Raw genomic sequence first — 13993 nt, 5'->3', positions numbered from 1 at the left:
TGTTCAAACTCAGAAAACGGATGCAGTGAAGGAGTTCATCAGCTGCTCCCTTTTATCATCACTTTGTGTTTTAATTCATGATTCCGAAGAATTCAATTTGAGGATTAAAAAGTAAAAATAGACCAAAATATTTATGTAGTATAGTTCTTCAGCGCAGTGCCATTACAGGCTAATCATAATAAAACATTTCAACAGAAAGGACTCACGACCCGAGTATTGTAAAACTAAAACATAAAAAAAAAGCCTAAATATTGGAAACAAACGAAACAAAAGGGCATATAAAACGAGACTCTCTCCCACCCTCCCTAAGTCACTACTCACTTATAAGTCCCTACCATCAAGAAAGAAAATTCTCTTAATCGACCTCTTCAATCTTCGGGCCAGCACCGGTTCCACCGACTGAAGGACCATCATCATCATCCATGGCACCACCCGTTTCAGCACCAGCGCCGTACATTTTGGCAATAATGGGGTTGCAGATGCTTTCCAACTCCTTCATCTTGTCCTCAAATTCATCAGCCTCGGCTAGCTGGTTACTGTCCAGCCATTGGATGGCCTGCTCAATAGCATCTTCAATCTTCTTCTTGTCGGCGGGGGATAGCTTGGCTCCGATTTTCTCATCTTTCAGAGTGTTCCTCATGTTGTATGCATAGTTCTCCAACGCATTCTTTGACTCGACCTTCTTCTTGTGCTCCTCGTCCTCGGATTTGTACTTCTCTGCCTCTTGAACCATCTTTTCTATCTCTTCCTTGGATAACCTACCTTTGTCATTGGTTATTGTAATCTTGTTCTTCTGTCCACTGGTTTTGTCTTCGGCAGAGACATTAAGAATACCGTTTGCATCGATATCGAAACACACTGTGATCTGGGGTACGCCTCTGGGGGCCGGTGGGATGCCAGATAGTTCAAACTTTCCAAGCAGGTTGTTGTCCCTGGTTCTGGCTCTCTCACCCTCGTACACCTGAATCAACACACCAGGCTGGTTGTCCGAGTAGGTGGAGAACACCTGTTCCTTCTTGGTGGGGATTGTAGTATTTCTTGGAATCAAAACAGTCATGACACCGCCAGCAGTTTCCAAACCAAGGGAGAGAGGGGTCACGTCCAAGAGCAGAAGCTCCTGTACCTTTTCGTTTCCCTCACCACTCAAAATTGCAGCCTGGACAGCAGCTCCGTATGCAACGGCCTCGTCAGGGTTAATGCTCTTACAAAGTTCCTTCCCATTGAAGAAGTCCTGCAACAATTGCTGCACCTTAGGAATCCTGGTCGACCCACCGACGAGCACCACATCATCAACACTGCTTTTGTCCATTTTGGCATCCCTAAGGCACTTCTCCACGGGCTCCATGCATTTCCTGAAGAGATCCATGTTTAGCTCTTCGAACCTAGCACGGGTAATGGTAGAGTAGAAGTCAACACCCTCAAACAAGGAATCAATCTCAATGGTAGTCTGAGCAGTGGATGAGAGAGTCCTCTTTGCCCTCTCACATGATGTCCTCAGCCTCCTTAGAGCCCTGGGGTTGCCACTAATATCCTTCTTGTGCTTCCTCTTGAACTCCTGAACGAAATGGTTCACCATTCTATTGTCAAAGTCCTCTCCTCCAAGATGGGTGTCTCCAGCAGTAGCCTTCACCTCGAAGATACCCTCTTCAATGGTGAGTAAGGAGACATCGAAAGTGCCACCGCCGAGGTCAAAGATAAGCACATTCTTCTCACCCACACTGGTAGACTTCTTGTCAAGACCATAGGCAATAGCAGCGGCAGTAGGTTCGTTAATAATACGCATGACATTAAGACCAGCAATGACTCCAGCATCCTTGGTAGCCTGACGCTGGGAATCGTTGAAGTAGGCAGGAACGGTAACAACGGCATTCTTGATTGTAGAACCGAGGTAGGCCTCAGCAATCTCACGCATTTTGATCAAAACCATGGATGAAATCTCTTCCGCAGCGAACTGTTTCTCCTCACCCTTGTAAGTGACTACGATCATGGGCTTGTCACCAGGACCAGCAATAACCTTAAAAGGCCATAATTTGATATCACTCTGAACCGAGGAATCACTGTATCTTCTACCAATCAAACGCTTCGCATCTGGACAAGAAGAGGCATCCGCAGTCAGGATAAACAAATCTTCCAAAAAAAAAAACATATGAAACAGAATATCAGAATGGAATTTGAATAATAATAATAATAATAAAAAAGAGGGTTCAAATACCCACTCTGTATAATTAAGATCCAGAAATTAGGACCACTTCACGCGTCAACCAAAAACTAGGGCGGACAAAATAAACTAACTACTTTAATATTTTTTGTCAGAGAAGGTGATTCAGAGGTAACAAGAGCAAGAAACTCAGCATCGTTTGGTTGCATAGATGTGACATGTATGTATCGTCAAGAGATTTTAACGAACAAGTGAGGAAAGACTAGTAGCAACAGCATAGTAAATTTATTAAAACAAAAAAAAAAAAAAAACAAATCATCTAATTCATACCTATCTATTCTAAGTAGGTCAAAACAAATCTATCATAAAATAAGCCTAAAAAACATTTAAATCACCGAATCAATCCATCCATCCAGCATATATAAGCGTATAAACAAAGAGATGCTTTGGTTAACCCCCTAATTCCGGAAGGCACGGTCGATTACATGCTCGAACGGTTTGTCCTAATTCCATTCCATGGCTGCGAGATTTATGTTCCCTCTCCAATCCATGAGATGTTGCATATGTGTACAAAAAATGCCAACTTCGACCGGACATGTCACGTAACAAATAACCCTCCCCCGAGGAGGGGAGGGGAGGGGAAGAGAGAGAGAGAGAGAGAGACCCTCTTTTGAAAACGCAAAGAATACCGAACAAATATTGAACTGTGTAACCATGATTTTCTCTACCATATCACTCAAGGGAACGATTTCCCCCCCAAAAAAACAAAAAGGAAAAAAAAGAAAAGAAAAGAAAAAGTAGGAGATTCAAAATCAGAAACACTAAATAACTCACCGAAGACGGTGTTGATTGGGTTCATTGCAACCTGGTTCTTGGCCGCATCTCCGATCAAACGTTCAGTGTCAGTGAAAGCAACATAAGAAGGCGTAGTTCGGTTTCCCTGATCGTTGGCTATAATCTCAACACGATCATGTTGCCACACTCCAACACAAGAGTAAGTTGTGCCGAGGTCGATGCCGATAGCCGGACCCTCACCTTTTCCAGCCATTGTTCTTGTTGAGACGAGAAAGTTCACCACAAAGATGAAAAAAAAACTGAAGCAAATTGAGATTATAAAGAGAATGCAAAAGAATGCTTTAAAAAAACAAAAACTCACGAGGAAGAGCTAGGGTTCCAATGGGAATGGGCGGGAGAAGATGGAAACATTCATATATAGCTTCATAAGCATAGTTTCGAGAACATTCTTTTCGGTTCTTCCTGACCGTTGGATGGGAAAGTGCAATACATCCGGAGACTCAGGACGCGAGAGGGATTTGGTTAGAGGTTGTGTTCGAGAAACGTCTGGTTTTTGTTTTTTTCTTTCTTTTTTAGTGGGATTTTGAAATTTTGGACTCATTGGATTTGGGTTAATACTCAATAGCACCTCACCGACATAAGATTGGCCGGGCTTCATAATTAACCTGCTTTGATCCGACCAGGCTCCCCCGGACCAACATGGCTTGTAAGTTGTAACTTTAAGGGTATCAATCATAATGATCGCAGTCTTATCCCTGTTTTCAAAGAGAGGCTGTTTTTAGACTTGAATCTTTGACCATTTGATCCCAATGGAACAATCTTTATCATTGCACCAAGGCCCACTCTCTAGCCCAATCCCCCAAAAAATGAATTGAACCATTTCATTGTTTATTCCCTGGTTCAATTGCACGTCAGGATTGATTTTTTTTGCAAATATTTGGTAGGTGTTATACCCAAATAAAACTATCTAATTAGATCACGCCACGTAAGTGGAGGGCCTCATCCCATGGTAAACGAGGATCATTGGATCACCTCCATATTCTATCCCAATAAGGAATCTACTAAAAACGGCACAATCCGCCACGTCGAGCCAGAATATTCACTCCTCACACTAACCTACCTCTTTAAGGAGACTACCAAAATAGCATTCCCAGATCCATGCAAATTAGGGATCCTAGCATATCAGGGATCACACTCCTAAAGGAGCTCTACTGGTGATTCCCTTACCATAGACAACTTAATATATTGGGACTCTCTCTTTCACCGCCTCTATTAGCCTAAAGCCCTATATATACTCAGGTATGATCACATATAAAAGGGACGAAATAATTCTTGATTGTTACTTAAGAGAGATTTGACTTAGGGATCAAAGAGTCTCCTGCGGGTGCAAACCGGCTCTCTAGTGTCCTCCCTACTTCCCTGTGTAGGTGACTAGACAAGAGGATATTTTGAGGAGATTTCTCGACGCGACAATAGGTCTTGGTCTAGGTCAATTATACCTAGGGGTATCAACCGATCGGTCCTGTTGGTTTCCGTTGGGCTTGATAGGGTCATCCAATTCAAGGCTTTGCACCTTGACCACCTGCCTAATTACATAATCGGGCCTACATAGACCAGGCATAGACATGCTATATAATTTAGTCTGATAAAATATCAAGCCATATTCGGGCTAAATAATTTCACAAACGGCCTCCCACACAATATTGCCTAGAAACGGGCTATAAATTGGTTCATGCGTGGTGCTTATAATTGGGCTCCAAACGGGCTCATACGCCAGATGCCTATGAATGGGCTTCAAATGGATTCTTAAGTTGCATTTGGGTTGAATACATTCTGGAATGTAAAAACACATCATTTGATATACATTCCTGTTGCGTCAGAAATCCTACTGGAGCGAGTTCTGCCTGCAAGACAAGAATTAGCAGAGAGGATCGGGCGTGCCGATGATCTCACTCCGATGCTTAAGTTAGATCTCTGAGCAGCAGTCAATTCAAAGAGAATTTAGATAGTTTGGATGTGTGTTACCTCCCTTACTTAAGGTGGTTGAGAGGTAGAATCGTGCCTGAATAGGTAAGCTGGAATCCCGGAGTGGAGCGAGACCATTTCGGAGTGATATGGGGGATAGTGTTTATCCATAACTTCCCACGGGCCTGATTAGGCGCGACGTGGGCGAAAATCTCGGGCCATGGTAAGCCTTGTGTTGTTTAAGCAAGGTATGGAGGTCGTTCCTCCCGTACCTGGTTGTGTCCAGGCTGCCATAATTTATAGGCGAGCGCGCTGTTCCCTAGCGGTGCGGGTTGGGGTGCAACCTGGCGCCCAGCTCCATACGTTGCTCACAGCTTGGTCCTTCCCTCGAACCGTGGGAGCCCTCTAGCTCGCGCTAGGCTAGACGCGATCCCTGCCCTAGACTCGCGACCTCACAGGCTCGTTCTCGTCATGCTTGGTCCTTTGTCCATCAATTCCCATTCTAGATTCCTAGAATGGAGTCAAGAATGGGCCTTGTTTTGGAACGGAGGAAAATCTCATTCTCGATAAAGTGTGTAGTTCACGTCTCCAACCCATAGTAAGTTTGGGTACAACAATAATACGGGAACGGATATGTACAACAATTAATCGGCCCATACAGCAAAATTCGTTTGCAAAAATCCAGCGTAATAAAACGGGTACGGCAATGATACGGTACGTGTTTTAATACGTTTGCCCTGTAAAAGTACGGGAGCAAAAATACGAGTTTATCCTAGTAAAAATCAAGGAGCAAACTGAATTTTTTTGCAACTAAATTCTAATCTCTCATGCCTTCATAACCACTTAAAAGTACGATGAGAAGAATGAGGAGATAGGTGAGCACGGTGCCCTATTTTATGGGCAAGAGATCTCTACTTGGTCGTATGGTCTTTACACAAGCGTCTGGGCCAATAGGGGAGTACGCCTGGATATCTACCCAGGGGACAGAGACGTCATCTCATGGTGCCTTGTGAGAGGGGATAGAAAACACCACCAAGTAGAGATATTTTTCCCATATTTTCTAGTATAACTTAAAACAGGGTCGGGCTGGGCCAGACTGAGCTCAACCCAAGGCCTAAACCTTGGCCTGACCCGACCTTGACTCAGGGTAGAAATTTCCAGCCCTGAGCTGCCCTCAAGGCCAGCTTTCTCAACCCAGTCCCTATTCGGGCTCAGGGCAAGTTCGGGTCGACAGGGCCAAACTTGCAACCTTAGTTTTTGGGTGTGAATCTTATCGGATCGGTTGGAATCAGGATCAGTTACGACTGATTTGGCCGATTCACTAATCCAATTCTTAATTCTTAAAACCTTGACGGTAAATCTTAAGGGTGTTAAACGATTCGATTAGGTTTGGTTGAGCATGCTTAGGGGTAGAAATCAAAACAAAACCGTTCAACTAAACGGTTTTAAAAAACAAAACCTGAATCAGCTACTAAAATGGTTTCGGTTTAAATAGTTTTATTAGGTTTTTATAATTTATTCAATAAGTTTTTCAAATGGTTTTAAAAAACGAAACATGAACAAGAGTCTTCGGGTGTCAGGTTTGGGGGTTTCTCATCGGCTTTTGGGCTTTTAGGTTTTAGGTTTTAGTTATTTATTTTGCTTAATTAAAACTCAGAAATATGTATTAATATGCGATTAATACAACAACTAATACTGTGTTTCTTTAGAGTCGTGTATAAAATTATACTACCTCATAGAATACGATAGAAGTCGGATTATTGATTCATACGGTCGGATAAGACAATTAATACATGAACTTACTAACAATACTAACTATGCTCCAACCTTAGCTCCGAACACTACGCCACCCGACTCCAATTCACCAACTATGTCTCCCTCTTCCTTCCTGCCACCTTTGTCTTCGCCATTATCATAATGAGTTTCTCTCCAATCAAAGTTTTAATTGAGTGTGATTCCGACCAATCCGATATGGCTGATTCCCCCCTTTTTTTGGGGTAAATTAAGCTAATCTCCCCTTAGTTTATCAAAATATTAAGAACCTCCCCTCTTGTTTAAAAAAATTAACACCATCCCTTTCAGTCTAACGGTGTTAAATCTGAAACTGAAATATCTATCTTACCCTTTGCCGCTAAATAACCCAACCCAACTTAAGAGTACCGTTGAGTGAGTTTTGAAACGAAAGAATAGAGGGACTTCTTCATTTCTTCATCCTTATAACTACCATCTGAGGACCTACAAGCTCTCCGGTCACCTGAGGTTGGTGCATCCTTCCGGCAACCTGTGGAACCTGCAACCTTAGAGCATGGCCCCCATCAAACACTTCCTCATGGCCAAAAAAGCCATCAGTTGGTTTGGAGTGAGAATGGCTTCCCACAATGTTGCCTGCTATCGTAGAAACAACCCCCCCAACAAGTTTTAGATATGGTATAATAAAATTTAAAAAAAAAAAAAAAAAAAAAGTTCTAGATATTGGATGCATTGGTTGGGTTTCATTGGTCTCTAGTTAGTCCATTGCTTATTGGGCCAACCAAGCCCGCCCAAAACCAATCCGGCTACAAAGTCTGAAAGACAATTGCGAGACTAGTTAAGCCAGCCATACTTGATCGAAGATAAGATTAATTGGTCTTAATTGATCTGATCGGAATCGGGTGGCTTTTGGTCAGTTGTGTGCATGCAGACTACATCAGTCAGCCACTCAGCCCACCACTCTAGTCAGGTTAGACCAAGACCTGACTGATTAATTTCGTGATCTTCAATCCCCAAACCAAGCTATAGTCTTAAATCGGTTGGCCCTGGTGGCTAAAGGACAAACTGACAATTAAGTTTCTCACGAGGACGACCCCCACCACGGATCCCACGACAACAGATATCCGTGGAGCTTGCTTCCACCAGGGAGTTTTGGTAAGATATACTGAGACAACACCAGATGGTGTGATATATACATCTCAATAGTTAACAATAACACAATCAGAGAAAGACTTCATACATAACCTCCCCAAGAATGGAGCAGGCAATGATCGGCATAATGGCCCAAAAGTGCATCACGATCACCAAAACAGATAGATTTTCCCATAAAAATAGAGAAGCCAGCATTTTGAGATGCCAACACGAACACAGGATTCAGGAAATGAGCACTTAAATATGTTCAGCAAACAAGCATTAAAAATTGGATCAACCCATCGATGTGGAAAAATATTGATAGTTTAGTCAGGATAATACTGTTGTGTTGGACTTCTAACTTAAGCTTCCACACATGCATGTAAAAGGTTAGTTTCTGGTCAGCCTTTGATCTAGGTTTCTACCACGTGGGAACCTTTGCTACACAATTCATGCCCACTTGCAGACACCCTCAGTCACAAGAAGAAATAGATACTAATTGCAGTTCACATCTGTACATCCCAGCAAGACCAAGAGACAATTTTCTTAAAATGAATTGCTTCCAATGCTTGACACAATAATCCAAGCCATTTACTTCAATGCATCCCCTTATTCAAGAACGTGCTCCCTTTTAACAAGGAAATTTTTGGCCTCATCTTCTGTCACATTACTGCCCAAGGAAGTAGACACAAGGAAAGAGACAGAACACAAAATATGAATAAGTGATGTACAGAAAGAAAGTGATATAGAAAGTAGTGTAAGCTTCCAGGTGGTTCCAAGTAATATGGAGGACAAGATGAAACAGAGAAGACAAACCTGTCTATGGCTTCCGCCTTGGTAATCAACTTGATCTGTTTCGATGCAAGTAACTCGCAGAAGCTGCTTAGATCTTCCTTCTGGCAGAACATATAAAGTTCGTGAAGAAAGTTGTTGAATTGTTCCGGTTCCTACACATAAAACCACAAAAAGTAAGAGCCTCATCTTGGAAATTTGATCCAGTCGGTTTTATGCTTTTACAATATGGATATTGCTATGGGGCCAACAAAATTAGAAAAGGATTCGACCATATTACGAAGCAAAATGAAAAATCTTAGTTATACCAATTCCTAGAAAAGCATCAAAACAAAAATTTTAGATGAAGTGTTACAATCCTCATACAACAATTTCATTATTATTATTACATTTTTTTTTTTGGGGGGGGGGGGGGGCGCTTTGGGTAGCAATATAAATATCTTAACTAAGGGCCCATTTGATCATCTCCTAAATGAAAGCTTTATGGACTCCACTGATATTTCAGGATGGTGAATGACCTTTATGGACTGTGAATGGGGCATTCATTAACCGCCATGGTACCTCCTCTAGATGCCCAGTCAACCTATCCGTAACTAATGGCAAGAGATAAGATCTCAACACTGATCCATGGTGTAAAGTTACTATGATTGGAAATCAATGTCTCTCTCATAGTTGTCTTATACTAGTTACCATTCCATTAGACATCTATGAATCTATATATATCAACTCAAGGCACCTTTCTTTAGTAGGATTCAACAATATGATTTTGGTTACCTTAGCATATGCTTCTTCTGACGTCAACAAAGACTAGTGAACATTTTTCTTCGTTGCGAGTACTGTGAAGATTCAAATATGATATCCAAGAAAGATGTATGGCTTATGGCTTCCTCCCTAGTGGGTAAGGAATATCCCCGGAATTTATTTCTGATCAGGAGTTGGAAAATGCAAGTGTTGTAACTGAGGACGGGTTTGATCGATGTTTTCGGTTTTCTGTATTGGAGTTTTTGGTTGGTTCAGATTGGGGCTGGCTCCTTTTGTAAGTCTGCTCATCTCATGAATCATTTTCAATGAGATGTAGCTTGTGGCCCTAGTGGCAGTGTCTCTTGTATATTCCCTCCCCCCTTGCTTTTTTCCCTTTGTTCTTGCTAAATTGATATTATCTATCCCAAAAAAAAAAAGGCTTTACTTGTCAATCTTCCTAGCATAAATTCAAACTGATTTAATAATACAGTAAATTCATGTCTTAGACAGTACTCAATTTCTCTCCCACCAAAATTTTCTAATTTGGATGCAGGGGCTGTTTCCAGAAGATAAAATTTACACAAATTGTGTTCCTAAGCTTCGAATGAAATGCACTGTCACTTGATAAAGTTTTGAATGAAAAAAAAAAAGCTCTCTCTCTCTCTCCTATTTATTTATCTTTTGGTGTGTTTGTGTTGGTGCAGTACTACCAAGTAGAAAATCTTTTGGTGCATGTGTTTATGTGTATGCAGGACTGCCGAGTGGATAATCTTTTGGTTTGTGTTTGTGTGCAGTACTGCCAAGTGGAGATTGGGAGCCATAGATATCAAAATGATCCCAGGTTAGCAAAATCACACATGGTAAATGCTTGGAGTAAAAAAGTAATAAGAATCATAAAAAGAAAAAGACAGAATGACAGAAAATTATAGCACACCTGCTCAAGGATGCAAGCTTTTCGAAGAGATGTTAAACATTCCAATGCCTTTTCAAAGTTGTCCTGTTCATAGGAGTTCTCCAGCAAGTTAAAAATAAAACCTTTCATGTTACTAATTGCCTTAATGACCCACTCTGTGCTATCTCTACGAGACATCATGGCTTCAAAATCTTGGACAGGAGTCAAATCTCCAATCCTCTCAACCTTTATTGAGGATTCACTCCTACTCGAATTGCCACTTTGAGCATCAGTACCAGTATCTCCCACATTCTTTTCCTCATTTGATCTTGATGTTTTTTCTCTCCACAATCGTTTAGATGACTTCTTTATCTGCAATATGGAATTATAGATTCAAACAAAAATACAAGAAGGTTACGCTGTTCAATGTCAACACATTCGATAGAAGTTCATTGCTGAGGAATAACCTTCGGATTTTCCTTAAGCTCAAACTGCTTACAAAATTCATCTACAGCAGACTTGTTTTGAGAAAGAAGTTCTGAATCAGGTTCAGTTATTTTTTTAAGAGTGTTGTCAAGTGGAGGAACTGCTGCACCTGGCTGCTTTGATTTTAATTCAAGGAATCGATAGAAGCGCTGTAACAATATAAAACAACCAGATAATTTAGGATCACAAAACCAGGATAGATAAAGAATCACTATGAAGCCTTTCCTTTTTCTTTCCCCTCCCCTTGGATCCATGTACGTTTTGCTTTCTGGATAAGCTATATAAAACAAGAACAAATTGAGACACAAGTATGGAGCACAAATTCACCCAAAAAAAAAAAAGTATGGAGCACAAAGGGTCTGGTCTGTAAGTATGTACAGTATCCTGTTGTACTTTAGACAACTCTGAAGATATTTCACTTTCACATAATCTATGAGTACTTTCAGGATGTTCTGTATATTCACCTAAGCCAAGTAAATCAAACTCTTTACATGAAGCATGAACTGATACTTTGATGACAAACATCTGGAATAACAGTAACTTTTGGAAAAACTGTGAACTGCCTATGACAAACTTGCAAATGATCAAAGAATATCTCTGAGACACCATAGGATTTTGAGTATACTTTAGGGTCTAAGTTATTAATTAGCAACAGAAGCATGGGCAGTTTAGTAAGTTGTGGAAAGATGCACAACTGATTGAAGGGATAAGCTAATCCACAGGAAAAATAGCTGGTCACCAAGGAATAGTTACAATCATTCCCATGGGCAAAAGCACTTGCTAAAATTGGATAAAGCAAAGGTTCTTTTCTGCTGCTTTCATTTGTTGAAGCAAATCAACGATATCCCTGATTGCTGGGTATAGCCAGCCTTTTCAGTCTATGAGCAAGAGCACCATGATGCATGGGCCAAAGTAGAAAAAATGCCAATGTGTGAAATTACTAAAATGACAAAATTACAGTTTGTATTTCAGGTGTTGTTTGTCTCTGGAGTCATATAACAGCTGTAGATCTTTGTGCTTTGGCTAATGGACAAAACTGGAGAAAAATTAAATGAATCAACTCTACTGAACAATCATTTGTGGCTACCAGTAATGCAGATCCAGGGACCCACTCCGAATAATAGAACTCAATCAATTAAAGAAATGGCAGTCTCATAATTTATTAAAAGTCTAAATCACAATAAAAGGGAACAAAAGAGTTAGTCACGTATAAGGGAAAAGGGTAAATTTGGAGGCAAAGTTTAAGTATGGGTTATGAGGGAATAAGATAAAAGGAGAGGGTAATATGGGAAAGTGGAGATATTAGGTATTAATTAAAACCTAAAGAAGGGAACTACCAATAAAAGGGGTGAGGGGGACAGATCGTCTCCTACCTCTTGACAAACCAGCAATTCAAAAGGGAAAACAGTGGCGGAAAAACCAGATTTCTTGCAGTAGATGATCTCACTCATGAAGGCTTCTATTGATCTAAAACTCCAAGGGTAAATTACTAGCCAACTCTTCTCTGAAGTCCAACAAACCCTTGAGTGGTTCAAGCACTGTTAGATACTGAGTAGTCTCTGATGGAGGGAGAACCAGATTCTGAAATCGATTCTGTAACTCACAAACACAGCAAGCTTTGGAACTGAGTAAGGTCACCCAGAGGAATCGATTCAGTCCCTAGAATTTACGATAAATAGATGAAGAATATGGGAGGAATCAGCACTTCTCTTGCAGAACCAGATCATGCTAGGACTGATAAGATAGAAGAAGAATGGGATTGAGTCTCTCACTCTCTCCCTTGGGCCTCTCATCCCGGCTTCTCACGTCTCAGGTCTCTCACCCATGGCATTTCACCACACTCACTCGCAGAGCATAAGCACAAGGACAATTTCTCAAAATCCATGTCGTTTTCTGTGTTCAGCCTAATACTTTATTTATAGCATCAATTACAACCTAATTGATTGAGCTAGAACCTTCCCATTACAAATCCAAATCAAAATAAAACTCCTATACCTAATTGGAAACTAGCCTATTAGCTATTGCATGAAAATAGGAAATAACTGAATTAAAAAAAAATCAAGATAAACCCAAATTGCAGTTTCCCATTTGTCTTCCAATTAACCCACATTGCAGTTGCCCATTTGTCTTCCAACTGATCTCATCCAGCTGGACATGGGGCCCAAAAGAAATCAACAAAATCTTCCCTTTAATCTCCATGCAATCTGGACTGGGCTGCCTTATGAGATGTTCAATCGAACCAACAAAAACCCACCACATCAGCAAACCAGGGCTGTCTCCCACAGCAGTTGAATCCCACAATGATACCGAGCTGGTTTTGGGGCCTTGTTCCTACGGCTACACATGGACCTGTGATCTACATCAATGAGTTTAGGACTAGCTGGAAAAATATCATACCTAAATGCTAAAATATTAGACAAATTTCAATTTTCTAGGGGAATTACTTTAGAATTTTTTTAGATTGAAAAAATTACATAATGAATATGATGAGGACGGAGGCCACAAGATTAGTCTCAGTTAAAGCAAGTTGGATGTCAAAGAAAGGTGCTTTGGAACTGTCGTGTGATCAGGAGTTGAGGACATGCCATTCAAAAGGTGTTAAGGATAAAGAGTTGACTAGACTTATATCTAGGTTCATTATATCAGTATGTTAGGATAAGGCCTGTAACTCAGCCTTACCTAACATACCTTATTTGTATTTGTCATCCTCTCTAATAAACAATGGCCTTTGTCATTCTAGACAAGCCAAATCATTTTATCATTCCTTGAATCTTCCCTTCTCAATTTGGTAGCAGAGCCCAATACTTGGGGTATTTTTTTAGTTCTTCCCGCTAGAAGGTTCAAATCAAGCCTCCACTACTCAGTCAAGCATGGTCGATTGAACATGTTTTGAAGAATGTTGCGTCACGCTAACTGCCGCTGACCACCACTGTCTGCCTGCACAATGACGACCACGCATGGTCCCACGCCTTCTGCCTAGGCCCCCGCGCCCCGCCTGACCCTTGCCGTGCCTTACTGACCTCTGTTTGGCCCTGTCAAGGCTCCTGCTGCCATCGCCAGATTCAGCCAAGGCTTTTGCCGCCTTCACCTAGCCCCGCCAAGGCCCCTACTGCTCTTACTAGCATCGCCAGGGGTTTTGCCGCTTCCGCCTAGCCCCCCGCTAGCCCCTGTCATCCCTGTTTGGCCCCACTATGGCCCCTCGTTAGCCCCTGCTAGCCTTCCTCATGGCCCCTTGGCCCTATCAATATCATCTCAGGCTACTTCTTGATTTTTTGGTAGGTAAT

General features: G+C 41.4%; 2 protein-coding genes across 3 annotated transcripts in view; both read right to left on the bottom strand.

The window, feature by feature from the left end:
- Window positions 1–334: 334 nt before the first annotated feature.
- On the bottom strand, window positions 335–3268 carry LOC122650149 (heat shock cognate 70 kDa protein). The gene is made up of 2 exons (XM_043843465.1): window positions 2993–3268; window positions 335–2088 (listed from the first exon to the last, which is right to left on the bottom strand). The coding sequence occupies exons 1-2, from the start codon at window positions 3204–3206 to the stop codon at window positions 356–358; spliced, it is 1947 nt and encodes a 648-aa protein (XP_043699400.1). The 5' UTR covers window positions 3207–3268; the 3' UTR covers window positions 335–355.
- A 4967-nt stretch (window positions 3269–8235) lies between these two features.
- Window positions 8236–13993, bottom strand: part of LOC122652394 (ATP-dependent DNA helicase 2 subunit KU80) — a 53777-nt gene continuing 48019 nt past the window's right edge. For both annotated transcript variants that reach the window (XM_043846116.1, XM_043846117.1), the window contains exons 9-12: window positions 10691–10858; window positions 10266–10595; window positions 8615–8745; window positions 8236–8468 (exon numbers count right to left, since the gene is read on the bottom strand). In XM_043846116.1, the coding sequence (XP_043702051.1) occupies window positions 8408–8468; window positions 8615–8745; window positions 10266–10595; window positions 10691–10858 (690 nt within the window). In that variant the 3' untranslated portion in view covers window positions 8236–8407. The remainder of the gene's footprint in view (window positions 8469–8614; window positions 8746–10265; window positions 10596–10690; window positions 10859–13993) is intronic.

The sequence above is a fragment of the Telopea speciosissima genome, chromosome 2, assembly GCF_018873765.1.
Source record: "Telopea speciosissima isolate NSW1024214 ecotype Mountain lineage chromosome 2, Tspe_v1, whole genome shotgun sequence".
Lineage (NCBI taxonomy): Eukaryota > Viridiplantae > Streptophyta > Magnoliopsida > Proteales > Proteaceae > Telopea > Telopea speciosissima.
The sequence above is the reverse complement of the archived record's forward strand: the minus strand, read 5'-3'. Positions and strand labels throughout refer to the sequence as shown.

Excerpts from the sequence above, each read along its gene's own strand:
- LOC122650149 (XM_043843465.1), bottom strand. The coding sequence starts at position 3,206 with ATGGCTGGAAAAGGTGAGGGTCCGGCTATCGGCATCGACCTCGGCACA. Across the intron at positions 2,089-2,992 it reads CCCAATCAACACCGTCTTCG|ATGCGAAGCGTTTGATTGGT; the intron begins GTGAGTTATTTA and ends CTTCTTGTCCAG.